The sequence below is a fragment of the Varanus komodoensis genome, unplaced genomic scaffold, assembly GCF_004798865.1.
Source record: "Varanus komodoensis strain SLA01 unplaced genomic scaffold, ASM479886v1 scaffold32, whole genome shotgun sequence".
In the NCBI taxonomy this organism is placed as follows: domain Eukaryota; kingdom Metazoa; phylum Chordata; class Lepidosauria; order Squamata; family Varanidae; genus Varanus; species Varanus komodoensis.
Window position 1 is genome coordinate 354,648 of NW_025335798.1, and position 20,142 is coordinate 374,789.

The 20,142-nt window shown below is 44.0% G+C and overlaps 1 protein-coding gene across 1 annotated transcript; it reads left to right on the forward strand.

The window, feature by feature from the left end:
* The first annotated feature begins 1,582 nt into the window (after positions 1-1,582).
* On the forward strand, positions 1,583-19,066 carry LOC123027368 (carbohydrate-responsive element-binding protein-like). Its single transcript, XM_044438166.1, has 17 exons — positions 1,583-2,192; positions 6,876-6,982; positions 7,240-7,322; positions 7,412-7,501; positions 8,010-8,051; positions 8,224-8,377; positions 8,624-8,719; positions 11,904-11,941; positions 12,178-12,628; positions 14,056-14,099; positions 14,265-14,364; positions 14,507-14,583; positions 14,716-14,832; positions 14,974-15,101; positions 15,218-15,341; positions 15,497-15,626; positions 16,135-19,066. The coding sequence occupies exons 1-17, from the start codon at positions 1,822-1,824 to the stop codon at positions 16,254-16,256; spliced, it is 2,274 nt and encodes a 757-aa protein (XP_044294101.1). The 5' UTR covers positions 1,583-1,821; the 3' UTR covers positions 16,257-19,066.
* The last annotated feature ends 1,076 nt before the right edge of the window (positions 19,067-20,142 follow it).

Consider the following 20,142-nt stretch of genomic DNA (forward strand, 5'->3'; position numbering starts at 1 on the left):
GGATGAGCGGCCCACTACCACTGCGGTGGTGGAATACTTGATGCGGCCCAGCCTCACCCAGACTCTATTTCCAGCGGCCCCCAGGTAAGTTGAGTTTGAGACCCCTGTCCTAATCACTTCCTGGCAAATAGATGGGTAAGAAATGGAGGTAGTGACAGATTTTATTTTCCTGGGCTCCCAAGATCACCACAGATGGGGACTGCAGCCAAGAAATTAAAAGACACTTCCTCCTGGGGAGGAAAGCTATGGCAAATCTAGACAGCATACTAAAAAGTAAAGACATCACTCTGCCAACAAAAGTGCATATAGTCAAGGCTATGGTTTTCCCAGTTGCAATGTATGGCTGTGAAAACTGGACCATAAGGAAGGCTGAGCGCCAAAGGATTGAGGCCTTTGAATTGTGGTGCTGGAGGAGACTCCTGTGAGTCCCTTGGACCACAAGGCGATCAAACCGGTCAGTCCTAGAGGAGATCAACCCTGACTGCTCTTTAGAAGGTCAGATCCTGAAGATGAAACACAAATACTTTGGCCACCTAATGAGAAGAAAGGACTCCCTGGAGAAGAGCCTAATGCTAGGAGCAATAGATGGCAAAAGAAGAAGGGGACGGCAGAGGATGAGGTCACTGGGGCAGTTGGTGTGAGCTTGAGTGGACTCCAGGGGATGGTGGAGGACAGGAAGGCCTGGAGGAATGTTGTCCATGGGGTCGCGATGGATCGGATATGACTTCGCGACTAATAACAACAACAACAGACTGATACCATTAATTACACTAACTCTACGAGAGAATAAAAACCACACTTATCGGTATCCCATTCGCATGGTTTTTACGCCTACACCAGTTGCCGCAATGCATTTCGGGATTTGTAGTCTTAGTGTCTCATTCTTTCATCATCTCACGCCTGCTAATTAGCAGAGATAAGAAATAGAAGAGTAACGCGTCTCATTGTTCTTATAGAAAGGTTGCGGAAATACACAGGAAACAATGTCTTGGTCTCTCCCGGGTGGAACTGAGAATTGTCCATAGAACTCTATGTAGTGTAATCCAACGTTTTACGATATCAACGATGGGCTGTATTATGCTTATGCAGAAGCAAAAGATAGCAGATTTTAAAACTTGGCCTACCATTGCCAGTACAGCCAATATTACAGAGGTGAAGACGTTCGAGCATTTGAGACTAGATGTGAATGGCTTTGACTGCCCTGCTATTGAATCCGCTGTTAAAATAGCAGAAGAAAGATGAGGCGCAGATGAGCTTGAATTTCCTTCCTTAATCCAGCATATTATCAGGTCGCAATAAAATGTCGAAGTTACTAATTTAGTAACACCTCCCGACCCCAATACAGTTACATATATACTCAGTTACATACAGAGAACATGCAAGCGAAAGCGCTGAACTTTAAAATGTAATAAATTGGAAGTTGATCTCTACATATAGCCTTAGAGTGGCTTATTAGAAAATCCCCACTACGAGTTTGAGCTCAGGAAGGAAGTAGATTTAGAACTCCGATGACCATCATGCCATGCGGCTGAGGTTATCTTGAAGACGCATGCGTAGAAAAGTTTTTCCTCGTTGCTATGGGAGCTTATGGGACGGCAGCTGTCAGGACGAAGTTTCTTCACTGAGCTTTGCTTTCCTTTTGTCCTACCTCTGTGGCGGCAACTTTTGGCAACTGGGGCTAATCTTTTCCAATCGTGGTTACGCTGGCGGCGATATCCTGTTGCCATGCTGACTGCAGAGCTGCTTTGGGCCTCCTAGCCATGCTTAGGGCGGTGGAGGACAAGGGCAGTGGGAGCGGCAACAGGGCCTTCGCTGTGGATAATGTCGCGTCCCCAGATCATCCACAGCGGCCATTTCATGGTGTCGGAGCCCCACGCCGAGCTCGACCCAGACCCCGATCCAGACCCCAACTCCGAGGCGGCGATGAGCCCTGCAGGTCAAGCCTCTGCACGGCTACCGCAGCCAGGGCCGTGCATGGGGGAGCACGGTCAGAGAAGAACCGGCTCGGGGTGGAAGGCCGCGGCTGGGAAGGCCCTTGATGGGGCCCAGCAGGGTTGTGGGGCCACTTACGACTTCGTCACGGTGGACGAGAGTACGTGCCTGATCTACCGCTACGGGCCACGAAGCAGCGGAGCCCTCAACATCGACTCCTCCCTCACCAAGCTCTTCGAGTGCATGACCTTGGCCTACAGGTGAGGGGGACAGGGCAGGCTGGACAGTGAGCGCCAGATGTTTAAGGACTGGAAAGGAGGCGTTTTCACCAATGAAGGGGTGCATGCATTCACTCAAGCCACCGCTCGATTAGGCATACCCTTGTCCAAAGCAAAAACGAAAATGTCCTGTGCCTTGAAAGTACAAGTGCTTGAGCATAATTGCAAAAGCAATGTTTTTCAAGCTGTTGTAAACCGTGACGGCAAAATGTATTTTGCATTTCACTTGAGTGTAGTGCAAGGTCAAAGAATGTACGTCCCATTTAAAAAGGGATCTCCTACTGTTATGTATTCTACATGAAATGCTTTTATTCAAGAGCACAATACTCTGGGGGAGGGGGGACTGAAAGTCTCTGGGTGGTATCTAGTGTAAAGTAGATCTATTGAAATAAATGAGACTTAAATTGGTGATGACTAATTCAAGTTTAACTTATTGCCATGGGTGTGTTCTCTGTAGGATTAATGCTAGATATTAGTCTGAGAGTATAGAGTTTAAAAACAGTGGGAAGAAAACAAAGATATTTCAGTGTTAGAAAAATATTAGTCAATTGAAACCAACAAATTCTATGGTGTGTGTTTCTTTCAAAAAAAGAGTTTGTCAAGGAAAATGCATCATATTACCTTATTGTTATTCTGTACAAGGTATCCTAATACAATGTAAAGTTTGCATCTTTTGATCTAACTGAAACTTTGTGTGGTATTATTACAGGAGTGGCTAGTCTGACATAGGCTATAAGAATTTGTGCATGTCTGGCTTGACTATAACATAGAGTTGGGTCTGATTCTCTAGCATTGCATCACTACTTACTTCCTGGCACAGTAAATTAGTAGCATATGAGGGTGGCATGCCCTCAGACTGGACTTGTGACATACCTGTCAGGTGTGTGCATGGGGCAGGGGTGAGGGCTGCCTATCCCTATATTACTAAATCATGTGGTACTACCATATCTTCCTGCTTAAACTTTATCTCTGATCCATGCAAACTCCTTTGTCTTTTTGGTGTTCTTATTTCTTCTGGCTTCAGCCTTTCTCAAATTCTATCTGTCTTGTTTGGTAAGCAGTCAAGCCCTTTAATCATCAGAAACATATTTCTGGTCATATCCTTTGATGTTTAGAAGCAGTAGAGTGTCGTATATAATAGTGCAATGCCTTTATTAGGCCAGCTCAAAGGTCATAAATGTGCAAGCATTCAAAGTCCCCAAATCTCTTCATCAGTTAAGAGGTAGGAGTGGCAGCAGCCCTGACTGAATGTTGTACTAGGGGTACTTGCATAATCAGAGTATTAAGATGATAAGGAGGAGGATGGTTTGTAGACATTCATATTGGTTTCTCCTTCATATTATTTTATTTATTTTATTTATTAAAACATTTTTATGCCGCCCCATTCGCCGAAGCCTCGGGGCGGCTTACAACAATATTATCTTAAGATTCTGACCATGCAGACATTCTAAGATTTAATCGGTATTTTCTGCCCTCCCCTCCTGCTTTCTGTGACATCTTGTCTGATGAAGAGACCTAGATATTTCAAGGTTTGCCCATTTTCATGACATTTGAGTTGCCCTAGTATTACACTAGGGATTTTGGAATATTTTTAATAGTTAGCATTGCTACCTTTGTTTCATAAATAAATTTCTATATGACAGTATGCAGTGAGCAGACAATTGTCACCAGTGTACATTTTAAGTAATTAGTAAGCCATGTCCCTAGCCCTTCCCGCTCCAATAATAGAAATTATAATAGCAAAGTGCTTTCAGGATAGGGAGATACCAGAAGATTCATCAACAACATCCTTTTCTTGTAGAATAGTTCATGAAACTTAACAGACTCTTCTAAAACTGGGAGTTGTTGCAGAGCATGTATTTTTGCCCTTGCCTCTCTTTATCGTCCTAATTTGGTTTTCTTGTTAATTCTTGTGTATAATTTCAACATCAAGACATGGTTTATCTTGCATAAGTCCAGTGTTACATTTTGTTATCTCTTATTCTTGGCATTTTGTGGGAAATAAAGGCATGCTAATTCCAGTTGTGGAATTAGCTGGATGTACATTCTCCTTTCAAAGTTTCTGAGGTGCAGAAGGGAGAACAAATTGAGCAACAAAACAAGCTACTCAGGGAAAGTTACAAAATTTTCTTCCTTGAGATTTCCCTAGAGAAGCAGAGTAGGTAACTCTCCAGAATATTTTAAATTCTTTTCTTCAAGACAGAAGTTGGACTATATTAGGGATGGCAGAGCTGCAATCTTCTAGCAGCATATGACAAACAAAACAAAAAAGACCCCCCTATTCTAATGGGCATATCATACAGTTCATCCACCTCTGATCTTAATGACTTTGGAATGTTTAAATAAAGTTTCTATAAATAAATGAAGTGAAAAATGCCACACTGGAACAGCCTAGATTTGTTTGAAACAGTGTCCTGTCCGCAGCACTGTTCCACACTTAATTTTAATGTAGAAGACCTTTGAAGTAGCTGTAGTCTTTCCACAAAATAACTGCTATCCTGATCCTGCTTTCAGACAAAGCTGTTATTGGGTAATTGCTTTACCTAATCCAAGGAAATTTACTATGGTCCAGAAATTGTCTTCAGTCTTTTAGTTCTATTTTTCCTACTGCTGCTTCTACCTTTTTCTTACCACAAAAAGATCTATTAAAGAAGGAAAAATGGAATAAATGCACAATACCCTTTGATAGCTCTGGAAGCACCGATAAATTCTGATTATCCTTCTTTCTTTTTCACAGAATTACTCAATGAAGCACCTACCAGGTTTATGGGGTATAATAGAGCAGAGTACAAGGGGTTGATCAGAGAATGTACTCTGTTACACTTAGCTTGTAGATCTTCATGAGGAATGCTTATGCACATTCACATGAACTTCAGAAGGACAGGGTATCACTCTGTATTGCTATACACGGTGATTGGTATGCAAACTGCTAGTTTCAGCTTGTATTCTCGAAGGGATGTCGGTTTGTTATTTTTAATAATTACCTCTGACAGCTAAGCCTTTGGGTGGCAGGGGATGTCAGTGTAATTAAATAGCTAAAAACTGATGCTACACACATTATAGATAATGAGGTACTGTTTCTCTTTAACAGTGGTGAAAGGAAGAAACACTGAAATAACCTCTCTCCTGTCTTGTTTTTATCACTTGGGTTAACTAAATCAACACTGTATTTCTCTGTTGGAAATAAATGCTTTTACAGATTTAGATAATAGTAATATTAAAATGCAAATCCACTAGCCAAGGGTGGCATCCATTGCAACTTCCTGTAATCCTCCAAATTCCAGAGGATTGTGGACATCCAGCCAAGGACAGAAGAAACACAGAGATGAGGATTTCCTATGTTCTTCCTCCCCTTGACTGCCTAAGTATTTGACTTCAGCTCATGAGGAAAAATGCTGGAGGCATCACAGGGGCTCCTGACAGGATGGCAATGACTTGCCTTTCCCTGTCCCTTTCTCATCTACTAAACACTAGCTCTGAGGTCTGTCTTGCAAGAACAGAGAGTGAGCACTCCAAATTCAGAGATCCAGCTCTCACCTCGGACTGCTTTTCCCAGGTCAGATCTGGGACTCTGAATTACCCTTTGGCCTTCTAGACAGCATCTAGGATTGCATCCAACATGTTTTAGATTATGCACATAATGTGTTTTTGCAGAATAATTGAATTTGGTTTCTGTCCAGAAATGCTAGACTATGGACTTCTCATATTTGACAGTAATTAACAGTGACAGCAGGAACACTTGCTATAAGAGTGGGAGCTTGTCCTTATCTTGCTGTCTAAAGCCAGGACTATTTTATATTCTGTGGTAAAGGCCACATGGCCTGCCACACAGAAATTGGTAACTAACACATGATTTTTCCAAAGCAGGAATCTTCATCCTGCCCCCTCTTTTGTGGAAATACACAAGAAAACAGGAAAATGTGTAATATAGAGAGCTATATTGTTCTAGGTCAAAGGTTCTGTGATGGACTTCTTTTCCTGTACTTATTTACAAGCTATGTTTAAATACCAGGACAAGCCAGAATTCTTTAGCTCAAACAAGCCTGTTAGTGTATACTGCACAATCACTCCCACTTTGCTGCTCCTGCCAGCAGGAGCAGCTCATGCCCAGAGACTCAGTGTCCATGGTTTATTTAGCATGATGTCAGAACTCTTCTTTTACTCTCAAGCCAAAGTCATAAGCCAGGGTTTATCCTTGGCAGGAGAAGCTAAGCAGTAAGAATCAAGCAGCAGGTACCAGCATGACTGCTCAATCAGAGTTTTAAAGTGTATTGTTGTGACAAATACAGCCCATGGTCTCCATTTGTTTTTTGCACTTATAACCCTGGTGATTACTACCCATTCATCTATCTCCTGTCTCCTTCAGAGTTCCGTAAAATCCAAAGTTGAGGAGGGACCAGCTATCCTATGTCAGGTCTCAAAGCATGTTCACTGAATAGAACTTTGTAACATTTGCATACATTTGAATGAAAAATTGACTGACCCCTTTTTGGCACAAAATAGCAATAACTTACTATACCAAAAGGCCTTTCAAGAGATGCTTCTGCTCACTCTGGCTGTGGGCTTTCTTGATCTTTTTTTTCCTCTTGGTGCACTGTTCCCTTGAAAAACAGATGTATTTGGTGATGGAAGAACTTTGTAATTATTTTCCTTTTCCTTTTGTAGTGGAAAACTTGTCTCTCCCAAATGGAAAAACTTCAAGGGGCTAAAGTTGCTACAGCGAGACAAGATTCGACTAAATAATGCCATCTGGAGAGCCTGGTATCTGCAGTGTGAGTAGCTTGGAATGGGGTGAAGTCAGTCCAATCTCAGTAAGACAGTAAATAGCTCTTCATGAGCTAAGTAGTGTATTTTGTGCAGAATAATGGATTGCAAGCAAAACTTTTATGTGGACAAAAATAGTGTATTACATTGATTCTGGATTTGAAAATTGTGGCACTCCAGCCAGTCAGCAAGCATCCTTGCCTTTTGGTCTGCCTGAAACGGCATGGGAGTTCACAGATCTCTTTCTGTTTCACTGTGGACACAGATGTGGAGAAAGGGCAGAATCCTGTGTGCAGTTTTGTGGCTCCTCTAGAGTGCAGTGACATCGATGAGCACCGCAGGCCTGAGGTGAGCAGAGCCCTTAATGCTTTGTGACTGAAAGAGCTCGTACCTGTGTCATTTCAAAAGCAAACCCTTGGTGCATCTTTATTTGGCAGGCCATCATCATGGAAGAGAAATACTGGAAATGCCAAATTGGGGTTGTTGGTAGAGAATATCGGAGATGGAGGACATTCTACCATACCAGGGTAGGTTTCTTCTGAAGCAAAATGTATTTCATATTGTCCCTTTCAATTCTAGATCATATTTTTTCCACCCAAGCTGAGTCCTCATAAAATTCTTGCTAGTGCCATCGAAGGGAGTCCAGTAACCCTATCCTGAAAGATTGTGAGTCTCTTATATCTTTTCAAGAAGGTGGCTTCCTTAGATGCTTCTTGCCACCACAGAACAATGGTAGACTGCAAGCAGTGGTCATGCAGAGACCTGGTATTAGACTTATAAGCAGAGTATTCTGTTCAGCTTTCACAGGTGCCTCTGCCCATATACTCATGTCTCTGGCTGCTGCAACTCATCCACTTGCCTTCTTTCTTATTCACAAAAAGATATTGCTCATCCAGCCATTCCCTTCAGTCACAGCTACCCATTGAGGCACCCTGATGCATTTGATTGAGCTAGCTATAGCTTTCTTCTTGCTAATAGCAATTTTAGCTTTCTCCAAAAGCTCTTCTAATCCCAACAATCCTGTATTTGTTTTAGGTCAAGAAAAAGATGAATAAACCAGTCTGTGGCCTTACTCAGGTGCTGTTTTGTGCTCCACTTCACCTTGTCCTACCATATACTCACAAATTCCCCTCCCTGTGTGGCTGCAACTTGGGGGATTGTTTGCAGTTACTAAGCATTCCAAATTATCATTTGCATGTGCCCAGTGCTGTACTGGCATTTACAGCTCTTTCTTTCCTATTCTGTATAGGAAGCAGGTGGTTGCATTCCAGGGTTAGAGTTGAATGGTGGGACAGCGAGTGGAAACCCCGTGGAGCTTGACCCCCTGCATGAACTGAATGCAATACTGGGCACCATCTTCTCCAGTCGCACCCCTTTTGGTGGCCCCAACCTACGTGGACTTGGTAAGATCCCATTACATTTATTCTTGGGATCTTCCTGTTCTACCAGGAAACTCAATTTTAAGTCTTCCCCCCAGGGATTTCTAGTGAAACATTTATTCTCAATGCTCAGGAGATAGCCTTCTCATATAAATCACTCCATATAATAACCTGTCCCTGGCTTATATGGGCTGTGTGATGACAGGCAATACTTTTCTGTGGAACAGAATGGCCAGCGAATTATATCCTTCCTAATGTTTGTGCCTTCAGATCACCAGGGTAATGCAGACATGATCCAGCCCACGCTAACCCAACTCCAGCCCTTCTTTGGTGAAGAATTCATGGACACTATGGATCCCATTCATGGTAATGTCACAGAATCATCAAATTCATATGGCTTACTTGAGCTCTGTGGTCAGGTGAAACACGTTTCAGGGAAAAACTGCATCTTTGCAAGGCTTCTTAGAGCTACTTCACACAATGCATTTTATTTATTAATTTCTTAGAGTTAATCCCACTTTTTTCTTTTTTAAAGAACTCAAAGCAGCCTACATCATTCTGCTTCTCTTGCTCTCAGTCTTATCCCCACAACAACAAGGTTGGCTGGGCTGAAGTCTGTGACTGGCTCAAAGTTACCCAGTTGGCTCCATGGCCGAGCAGGGACTAGAACCCAGATCACCTGAGTCCCAGACCACTCTTAACCACTATACCACCCTGCGTCTCATTATGTATCTATATTATGCACACTTGTATTGTAAAATCACAGCTGTATTCTAAAATCTGTGCAATGTGGATACATGCTGCTGCTCCTGATTGGCTGTAATTCCCTGTGGAATCTGTGTAAGGAAATACGTTTTCCCAATACAACCTATGATTCCTCAGATTTCTGAGAAATGTAGCATATATATTTTATAGAATTAAGTTTTCAGTTCTCATGATTTGGGAGAACGTTGAGGAAAAATTGGTAAGTGTGCCATCACTGTCCCCAAGCAAATGTAAGTCGCTGACTTAAAAAAAACCAAAAATGGGTTGATCCCCAAATCTTAAAATGCTGACTTGTGGCTGCAAAAATAATTAATATTAAGACTTTGGGTCATATGCCCCGTTCTTGGGCAAGGTGTTAGAGCAGGTGGTGGCGGGACAACTCCAAGCACTCTTGGATGAAACTGATTGTCTGGACCCATTTCAGTCTGGCTTCAGACCCAGGTACAGCACTGAATCTACCTTGGTCGCCCTGTACGATGACCTGTGCAGGGAGAGAGACGGGGAGTGCGTCCCTGTTGGTTCTCCTGGACCTCTCAGCAGCTTTCGATACCATCCACCGTGGTATCCTTCTGGATAGGCTAGTGGGATTGGGAGTAGGAGGCACTGCTTTGCAGTGGTTCCGCTCCTATCTCAATGGCCGATTCCAGAAAGTGGTGCTGGGGGACTATGGCTCTGCACCATGGCAGTTATGCCATGGAGTTCCGCAGGGGTCCATTTCGTCCCCCTTGCTATTTAACATCTACATGAAACCGCTGGGAGAGGTCATCAGGAGGTGTGGGCTGCGGAATCATCAGTACACTGATGATACCCAGCTCTACCTCTCTTTCTCAACCAATCCAGGTGAGGCAGTGGCTGTACTGAACCAGTGCCTGGCCGAGGTAATGGGCTGGATGAGGGCCAATAAACTGAAGCTCAATCCAACAAGACGGAGGTCCTGTTGGTGGGTGGTTCAGACTGTGGGGTGAAGGACCTGGACCTTGTCCTGAATGGGGTAGCACTCCCTCTGAAGGACAGGGTCCGCAGCTTGGGGGTGCTTCTCAACCCAAAGCTGACCTTGGAAGCTCAAGTGTCGGCCGTGGTGAGGAGCGCTTTCCATCAGCTTCGGCTGATCCATCGGCTGCGTCCCTACCTGGAGGACGATTGCCTGGCGACAGTGATGCATGCATTGGTCACTTCCCAATTAGACTTCTGCAACGTGCTCTACGTGGGGCTGCCCCTGAAGATGGTCCAGATACTTCAATTGGTGCAAAATAGAGCTGCCAGGTTGTTGACGGGGACTGGGCGTTGTTCTTATATAACCCCAGTTCTTCGTCAGCTTCACTGGCTCCCCATTGAAGTCCGGGCCCAATTCAAGGTGCTGGTGCTTACCTATAAAGCCCTAAACGGCTTGGGACCTGGGTACCTGAAGGAGCGCCTTGCCCTCCTGCCCTCTAAGATTGGCGGTAGAGGCCCTTCTCCAGGAACCCTCCGTGAAGGAAATTAGGTGGGTGAGTACCCGGAGGAGGGCCTTCTCTGTGGTGGCGCCCCATCTGTGGAATGCGCTCCCCAGAGAGGTCTACCTGGCGCCATCATTATTTGCTTTTCGGTGCCAGGCCAAGACCTTTTTATTTAAATGTTATTTTAATTGATTATTAAATTATTTATTACTTTTATCTAACTCCGGGATGTTTCCAATTCTGTATATTTTTGTATATTGTTATTTATTTGTTGGAAGCCGCCCTGAGGCTTATGTGAATGGGGTGGCATACAAGCACTCCAAACAAACAAACAAGCTGATTGAAAGCTATAACTGGTGAGAGGGGCCTTTCCAACCTGTTGTTGATTGAAAGTTCTGGCTGCCAGAAGGCCATTGCAGAATGTTGCTGAGGAAATAATGACACCTCATGTTAGATCTCTTAACATCTGAACTATTCCAACAAATACTGCCAGGAAAGGTAACTGAAATGGTTGGGGTTTGGGTTTTTGTATCTCAGAGCTTTGCCTATATTCTAAAGCTGCAGCTTTCAAAGATTCTTGTAAATTCATATGATTAGGGCAATATCAGATTAGAATACAAAACAATGTATAAGAACTTTGTCTCTTTGGCTATTTCTTCATAAAGATCAGGACAGGCTCTTAAGGTCAGGACTAGTAGTAATGTGGTCATTATTTTAGCATGAAGTGTGCCTGGAAAGGGTTGAGATCTTGTTATTTTAAGTATTTATAGCATCAAGTCTGTTGACTTACTTTAGGATTTTGAGAATTTACATTCTATAACTCCTTTATATGCATACTGTGCACATATGCAGAGTATACTTGATACGTTATTTCTGCACCACCTCCACATTTTCTGATTTAGTTACACCAAATTCTACAAAGGTGTTGGCACTTCCCCTCCCACTCCCCAGTGTTATAGGGAGAATAAAATAAGTGAAATTAATCCTGTATGAATTCTTCATTTGCAACATTTGTAGTTTCAAATGTTTGGTTGCAAGGTTAACATAATAGATCTTCAGCTTGCTTCAGTCTCAGTCCTGCTGTTTGTGACAATGAAGCCAACAACTGCCACCTGCAGATTCTTCTGGCACTTGACTTGCTCCCCTGTCCAGGGGTTTTCCTGAACTCTTAAATCTTAAAAATCTCATTTCCTTGCTGTTGTAGCCATAGTTCATCAGCTGTTTCAATTTCCTGGAATACAAGCATGTTACATGTATAGTGAAATCTTTCTACTGTATCTTAATTCTTGCTGTTTGTCCCTCACACCCCAGCCTGGTACCATTCAGTTCTTGCTTTTCCCCCCACACAGAACTCATCACTACTTGTCATTCTCAGCCAACAGTCCAGGTAAGAAGAATCAGTTTATTCGGTAACTCACTTGCGGGCTTCTCTACCCCAATGCTTGTGGTCAGTGTCTGCTTTTGGGATATGAAGAACCTTTACAAAGGGCTGGACAGTGGAAGATCTGCCACTTGTGGCTGATTTCTGCTTGGGTCTGTATGACTCTCAGTGGAGCTGCCTCCAGGTTGGATTCAAACCTGTACCTAAAAATTGGGGCCAACTCCCTTCTTTTCCCATCCTAGGCTCTTGCACCACTGACAGATGCTGCTGCCTTAGGCCTGTGTGGCTCAGATGTCTCTCCAGCTGTCCCTGGTGCCAAAGAACTCCTTCCTGAAGATGCTTTCCTTCCTGTTCCAATCTCCTTGGATGTGGAGCCACCCCCTCCTCTGAATGGACAGCAGACCTTCCTGCCATTCTTCCCTACCTCTCCATGGAGCATCAGCCCTCCACCACCGGCTCCTCCTGTCCTGCACATACAGCCGCAGACCTCCTTGGTCTTCTCTGTCATCACGCACACGGGGCCTGGGAACAAACCCTCCGTGTCCTCACCAGCAGGCACTTTTGCTGTGCCGAGCTCTGCTCCCACAGCCAAGAGTGGGAGGTGCCGGCATCTGCAACGGATTGCTCCAGCGCCCTCCTCTGGCTGTCAGCCAGGTCCTCCCAGTGCCTTCCTCACCCACTTGCTTACAACTGGTACGTGCTTGCTAGGATGGGCTCTATATAGGTCACAATGGGGAGGAGCTGCGACAGGGAGCAGCAATATCCTGTATTTGGACTTGACTTGCTCCCCTGCCTTGCTCCCTTGGCTCCTGTAGCTTTGTCCTACCCTTCCTGTTGTAATCTACTTATTCCCAGTTCTCAGACTATGAACAGCTCAATTTTTCATCTCTGTAACCCCTGAAGAAGCACAAAACTTTTTTCAGGAGTCTCACTAGATAGAAGTATTAGTTGTCCTTTAGGCAACTGAATGAACTACTAGCCTTATGAAGTATAGTGCATGTCTTATGGACTGACTGGTCCACAGAAAAGCAACACAGTTTTGTTCATAACAGGTGCCAAAGTATAGGTTTTCATCTAGTTTACATATCCTAATCTAGATTTTAGACTAGCACCTACAGGGATGTGTAAAGATATAATTACAAATATGCAGTGTGATTCTTGTCTTCTGAAGGGCATTGCCCAGCTACTACCCCCACATTTCTAGAATATCTTGTGTTATAATGTGTGGTAACTGCAGTTGAAAAAAAGAGAAAAATGCTCTTCCACTCCCCAGATTCTGGCTTTGATCCCCTTCTTGTTTCTTTGGAGTGAGATTGAAGCTGGTAGTTTTGTTGCAGGAGACAGATTGAACCATCTAAATGACACTCAACTGCACACGTCTGTTTTTCCAAAGACTATAGTTAAACAAAATTCTTAGCTTACTAGCTGAAGTAAAATGAAGGGTCATTGTTAACTACAAACATTTAACAGGTTTTTAAAACTGTTAAAACAGTTTTGATCCTGCCCCCATGTATTTTCAGCCCATGAAATCTAATGGTTTCTCTGAAGCCATGCTGATCAGGACTGTGGGGCCTTTTTGTAGCTGCTTGGAAGGGGCAATAGTACCAATGGTTGTAGTTCCTTCTCATAAGGAAGCATTACAGTGGCAGAAGCTGCATTTACAAAACTTCTTCCACCATCCCATTTATATTCATCTATTAAGGTATAGAAATCCTGTCTTCTGTGTCTGACACCAAAGACTCATTGTCACACTGAAAGTTTATGAGAAAGTTTATGGGAAAACTAATGATGGGGAAGCCAGACCTCCTCAATATATTTTGGAAGGGATTCTCTGAGTCAAGGAGCCTCATTAGCTTCTTTGCCAGGTAAGGTGTCATGCAATTAAGTGGAGACTTTTGGCATATATTTTCAATTACAGTGGGTGGGATCTCATAGAACAGCATGGTTGACTAAGTACAATAAAGCAGCCCATTTGTGGGCAGTTAACTAGGACCTGCTACAGGGAGCGGACTTGGCTGTTCCCTGCCGGTGCTCTTGAACCCGCTAAGCCCTGCATAGTACCTGATGGAGGCCAGGAGGAAAAAGACCAAAAAAGAACTCTCTCCTCCTTTCATCTCTAGGTCTTGCACCACTGCCCCTCACTCTAGTCATGAACTCTGCACAGGTAAAGAAGCTCTTTTTACCATCTTCTAGAAAGGCTGGCTCTGCCACCTTCTGCTGAGAGGCCTCCAATACAGAGCCTTATTTTCACCTACATGGATTGACAGGCATGATTTCTTTCCATGTTCTTTGTTGCTCTTTTCTTAAGACTGTCTCCCCTCTCACACAGGAGCGTAGCACCCCTGCTAGTGTCATACTGGGCTCAGTTTCTCCAACAGAGGAGTCTCCTCTGCCAGACTGTGCTATGGCAGCAGCCTTCTCCAATGCCGGTAAGCAGACAAGGCAGGGCATGAGGCTTCCCGTTTGAGCTGCATCTCAGCTGCACTCACTATCCCTCCGTCCACCAAGATGGAAATAGGAAATAGACTTGTAAGGGTGAACTCACCTGCCCTATTTTTGGGAGTCTTCCAGGTGCCAAAACCAAGGAGAGAGCAACGAACAAAACTCTCTGCAGTCTTCAGGAAAGGAACAAACGCTACACTGCCAAGGTAATAGGAATATCCCTTGCCCCATACATACACACTTGTTACAGCTCTTTCAGAGATTACAACCAAGGGGTCAAGTACCTAGTCAGGAGTTCAGCCATGTTTGAAATAATGTGTCTCGGTTGTCCCTTATAGGGAAGCTGCCGATCAAATTTTCCATCCACTGACTGTGCTCGCCGTATGGTCATCCGCTCTGGCTTCAACACTCTTGCCAATCTGGTGCTGCCAGGATCTGACCAGATAAATGCTAAGGTACATGTCCCCTCCCTGTGCCAGAGTGGGGGGAGGTACACTTTCTTTGCCCCTTTTTTCCCAACAGGCTCAGCCCCTCTGGAGCAGTTCCTGCAGTTTTTTGTCTTTCGGTTCCATCTTGCATCTTTCCTGTGCTCCCAGTTCAGCAAAGCAGCGCTCCTGCAGAAGAGCGTGGCCTATGTGAGTAGACTGCAGCAGGAGCGCCAGCAAGCTCAGGAGACGGCAGAAAGACTGCGTGGTGAAATCGAGGAGCTGAGTGCTGCCATCGAGTGAGTTATGGAGTAGATCTGAGAGCTTGTGTTGTCCTTGGATTAGGATAAGGGATAGAATTTAGCAGGCAGGAGTGGAGCTCCGTATACGAGTTGTGCCTTTTCTTTCCTCACAGTGTGTTCCAGCACCAGCTTCCACCCACTGGGGCTCCTGTTTTACCACCACAGTCAGATTGGGCTTCTCAGCTTTATGACGAATATGTGCACCAGCGCACTCTTCAGGACTGGCGCTTCTGGCTTGTATCCCCCAGGAATAAGGGGCGGTGGTGTGTGGCTGCAGCAAAAGGAGCCGTTTGAGAGGATGGAATTTGACATGAAGGGAGAGCCCTGCCAAATATTAAAGGGGAGTGGGGAGGCCCAGCTGTGTAGGCTCCTTAACTCCTTGCATCCTGTAGTTCAGCGTGGTGATTAAGCCACTGTTTGAGACGTACACCAGAACAGTGAATACAGGCAACATCAAGGAATTTTGCCAGTCAGTGCTGAGGTGGTTGGAGCAGCACTGCGCACTACCTGTCTTACGCCCTGGTATGGATTAACAGGGAAGATTAGACATTTACTTCCTTTCCTGTGACTGACAGGGATACTTGCCTTTCTTCTGCTATAGAGTTCAGCACGTGCATTGTCTGCAGTATTAAATTTTCCCATCTCACTTCAACTCAATGTGCTGTTTTGTGTCACACTTAACCAAGAATCGGAGTGGACCAAAACTGCAGCTTATTAGTGTCAGAGCTAAGGCAGAGCTCCTTATTCACCCCTACTTCCTTCCCATCTTGCTAAGCTACTAGAGTTGATTTCTCAGCATTGTAAGATGTGATCCATTTCATGAAGTGAAGGCAAGATTCCTGGGAGTCCAGTCTTACACCAAACCCCAGATTTGACCCTTGAAAGCTGCCTACATGCTGTTTTGAAAAATCTGACTGGAATTTCCAGCTGTTCTTAGAAATCTCTATCTACTCCTGACATCTGCTTAAGATGTATAGAAATCAGATGATATGGGTTACTACTAAACTTTTGTTTGGTCTTGTTTTCACAGCAATCTCTGGATCTCTTCTGCAGCTCAGCAAGATCACGTCCATATTGACTCAGCCAGCTCAGCTGCCTGAACAAGCTCTGAAGGCAGCCTCTTGCCCTTCTTACAGCAAAGGCAACAGTTAGGATGAAGATGGGCTCCAGTGGTGAATAGTTATCTTCACAGTGCTCTGGATGCTGCCAGGAAAGCCAACAGTAGGGACCTGAAACCCAGGAATGCCTTTATGGTGCAAAAAATTGCACAAGCCTATACGATGGTATTGGAGCTGGGAATTCCAGTGAATTTTTAGGGATTCACTTTGGTGCTGGCTGCCTCTTAAGCCTCGCATGCTTACAGAACAAAGTGTAAGATTTCAGATTGTAGAGTGGGGGGTATAGAGACAAATTCTTAGATGTGGAATGTTAGGCATGACTTCAACCTCCCTCCGTACAGGGTGAGATGGGCTCCAATATCACTGTGGCTGCCCTTTCCTGTTTTCCCACCAGAGGGCAGTGAAGTGACTGTGCTATCAAGAAAGGGGCTTTCCTGTATACAATTCCAGGCTCTGTTCCTCACTGAATTGGAATGCTTGTGGTAAACTGTCCGCACAATGGATAATGCTACACCGGAATAATCTGCTCAAGTTTTGGGCAAAACTCCCTGTGCTCTACAAGCTAATGGCAGATTGTACTAAGGCAACCATGCATATGAAGCCTCCCCTAGATATGGGTCATCAGTTTTTCCTCTCTTTGTTCCAGTTCGTAAGTCTTATGTTGGCCCAAGCATTTTCAAGGCACCTCTTAGAATTCTACATGAGGGTGGAATCTGATCTCCAGCTCAGAATTTTACACTTTACTAATTTCTGCTTTGAGGATATCCTCCCCCTAAAAGAACATCACATAGCAGGAATGAACCTTTGAGGAGCTGTTTTCCAGCACGGTCATCTATGTTCTGATCTTAAGTCCTCTGAGTTCACTGGGGCTTACACCCAGGCAAATTGTGCACCCTATACCTCCTGTTCCCTAGGCCTCTCTTTCAGCTAAAGGTTTCTCTGGTGTAGGGTTTGGGGTACAGTATGCCCCCGTGAAGTCGTGGATCAGCATTTGCGGCTTCAGTCTTTCGTGGGATTTTTCTCTGAGCGAGTCCAAGCCGATCTTGTGAGTAAGCCGGTGCCTCCCCATGTGGAGGCTTACTCGCAAGATGGTTTCCTCCGAGTTTGGACTTGCTTGAAGAAAACAGTCTCTGTGCGTGTGCGCCCACCGCCCGGCCCGGCCCATGCCTCCCACCCACACCACCTTGACAGCCGGTGCCCATTGCCTGCACCAAATTTGCGGTCTTTCACAATTCACAGGCACTTTAGGAACATAAGCCCCGTGAATTTCGGGGGACTACTGTATACTGGTGCAGAACCTGCCCAATCTCATCTTTGTGCTTCTCTAGGCTCCCTGATTATGTGTGGATCAGCAGTTTGAAAGTAGCATAGTATGGTAGTATGAAAGATACCACTTACCATTGATACTTTGCTGTGTTTCCTCTTTGCCAGTGCAGTCATAGAAAAGCAGCAGTTACTCTCTGGCAATCAGCAGACCTAATTTCTAACTTCCAGGCTACGGTCTGATGAAGCTGTTGCTCATTAAAATGGAAGGCATCAGCCTCTTCTCAAATGTTCCAGCGGGAGCAATCCTATGGCCCCTAAACAACATCTAAGGGACCATAGGATATTCTGAATATCCTGATTTGAATTCAGAGACAGCACTTCCAATACTGGCAGGCCTCCTCTTTGCAGTTGTTTTGCAAAGAATTGTGCTGGCTTTTTCTGGTAGGGAGAGGGATGAAATAGTGTTTCAGTGGGGAAGAAGAAGGCAGCATAGTGGCCAAGGTGTAATTTATTTCCTATCTTCCTTGCCCTTGGAAATGCTGCTGCTAGATGGGCAAAAATGTCTCTCTGGCAAAAGTGCAAGGCCGGAAGAAAGGGAGGTAAAGATTATTCCTGGCACTCCTCCTGCCCTGCATAGGATAAGCATAAGCCTCCAAGTTTAGGGACTTAGAATAATTGCAAAGGGATTCTGTCCTTAATCATCAAATTCTTGTGCACATGGGTAAATGAGAACCACAATAAAGCCTGCTTTTCCTTTCCTGAATTTTCAGTGGATTCTGAACCAGCTCAATATGTTTCGCACTTGAAGCAGAAAATCCAAATGTTACTCTTTCCCCATCCATCCCCACCAATTAATATGAAACTTTAGTCACCCAAAATGCTTTTCCATATTACCTTTAAAATGAACGGAAGCCACCGTAGGGCCTAGTGGTGTTGCATAACTCCTGTTACAAGCATGCCCAGGGCCACCATTTGCCTATCATGCTTTTCCTAATTTGTACCTCAAATCTATGAGCAGTGACAGCTGCCTCAAGGTATTTGATGCTATTGATGCCTGTGGGTGAAAGGACTAGACAGGAGATAGCTTACCCTAAAGAATTTATGCTACACACTCCACTCAAGATTATTCCTCACTACTCTGCCCCATTCTGGTATAAAAAGACTAACAGGGAGTAAGCCAACTTCATATTGAAGGAAGATGTCTCCAAGCTTGCAGAAATTAGAATTTACTCTTACCTGCTGGCATGGAAGGTGTTCTTACATGGGAGAAGTTGCATCTTGAAAAAGCTACATAGATAAGCTCAGGGTACTTGGTTGTTTTTGCTGCTCTTTAATATATTCTGCAAACATTTGGGGTTTGTTTTCCTATTCCATTTGTAATTTGTTTGATTCAAATATGGGTGATCTTTGACAACCATTCAGTGAAGTTAGTCTCTTCTTTCTAGTGTTCCCCTTTTTCCTACTGTATTTTCCTGAACTTCTAATTTGTATACCCAACTACCAACAATGTTCCCCCTTTCTATTTATGCTTTTATAGAATGTTTTATTGCTGCTATTACAGATTTTAAACAAATCAAATTTTGTGTTGATTTTGTTGAGCTATTGATTCTGAAGGTTTCAGCTTCTCTCTTCAACTGTATATTTCTAGTTTGGCCTTCCATTGTCCCACCCATTGCTTTAACGATCAGAAAACCTGCTACTTCCATACATTTAAGTGGAACAAATTATCCAATGGAATCGACCCCTAAATTCATGCCAACAACTGAATCAACTCTTTTGTCTCGGCAACTGCACATTTTTAGTTATAACATACCTCATTATTTCAACTGTATCCTACTCAAAACTCTTTGTTAAGGAACTACTTTCAGATCCACACATGGAGAAAATGTCACTATTGACTGGAAAATGAATACATACATGACAGTTATTCTTTAAATCTCCACTAGTTGCGCAAGCAACTTAATATTCTAATATTCAAAGTGGGCCATGTAGACCTATCTTTCACCTTTTAATATTAATATTGGCCCACAGCAAGCTTAATAAAAACTTGATTTCCCCTGTACCTTCTTAACAAGGTTGCTTGATTGAGAAGTCAAGCGATGCACTCTCAAAACGTAATCTATTGCCACTATTCAAGGAATGACAGAAGCAAGGGGATGCTGAAAGAAGTAAACTCTGAGCTTTTTCAACACCTGGTTAGCGAGGGTTGTGCCTTCTAGAATCATCAGTGGTAGATAGTCAATAATCAGACAGCCTTAACTTAGCCAATAATCAGACAGCCTTCACTTTTCTAGAGTTTTAACCCCTTGAGAAAACCAAATCTATGTATTTCTCAGCTGGAATTGACAACCACCTTAACATATGCTAGCCTTAACTTTTTCTACCCTTACGTGTCCACACACAATTTAAAAGGAAGCTCATAATTGGTTTGCTTCTACTTACTGTGCTTATAGAAAACATGGTTGGTTTCCAGAAGATAGCACTTTAACTCGCATTCTTAAGTAAGTTTGACAGAAAAAGGCCTACAACTCATTCTATAATTTATAGATCTCAGTTCACATTGGCACACTTGGACAGGAACTGCCAAATTCTGCTATCTTCTGTTGAAAGCAATTTTGTGCAGAGTACAAACTGATAAGATGGTGGGTTTGACC

Excerpts from the sequence above, each read along its gene's own strand:
- LOC123027368 (XM_044438166.1), top strand. The coding sequence starts at position 1,822 with ATGTCGCGTCCCCAGATCATCCACAGCGGCCATTTCATGGTGTCGGAG. Across the intron at positions 8,720-11,903 it reads CACTATGGATCCCATTCATG|AACTCATCACTACTTGTCAT; the intron begins GTAATGTCACAG and ends CCCCCCACACAG. Across the intron at positions 15,102-15,217 it reads GAGCTGAGTGCTGCCATCGA|TGTGTTCCAGCACCAGCTTC; the intron begins GTGAGTTATGGA and ends CTTTCCTCACAG.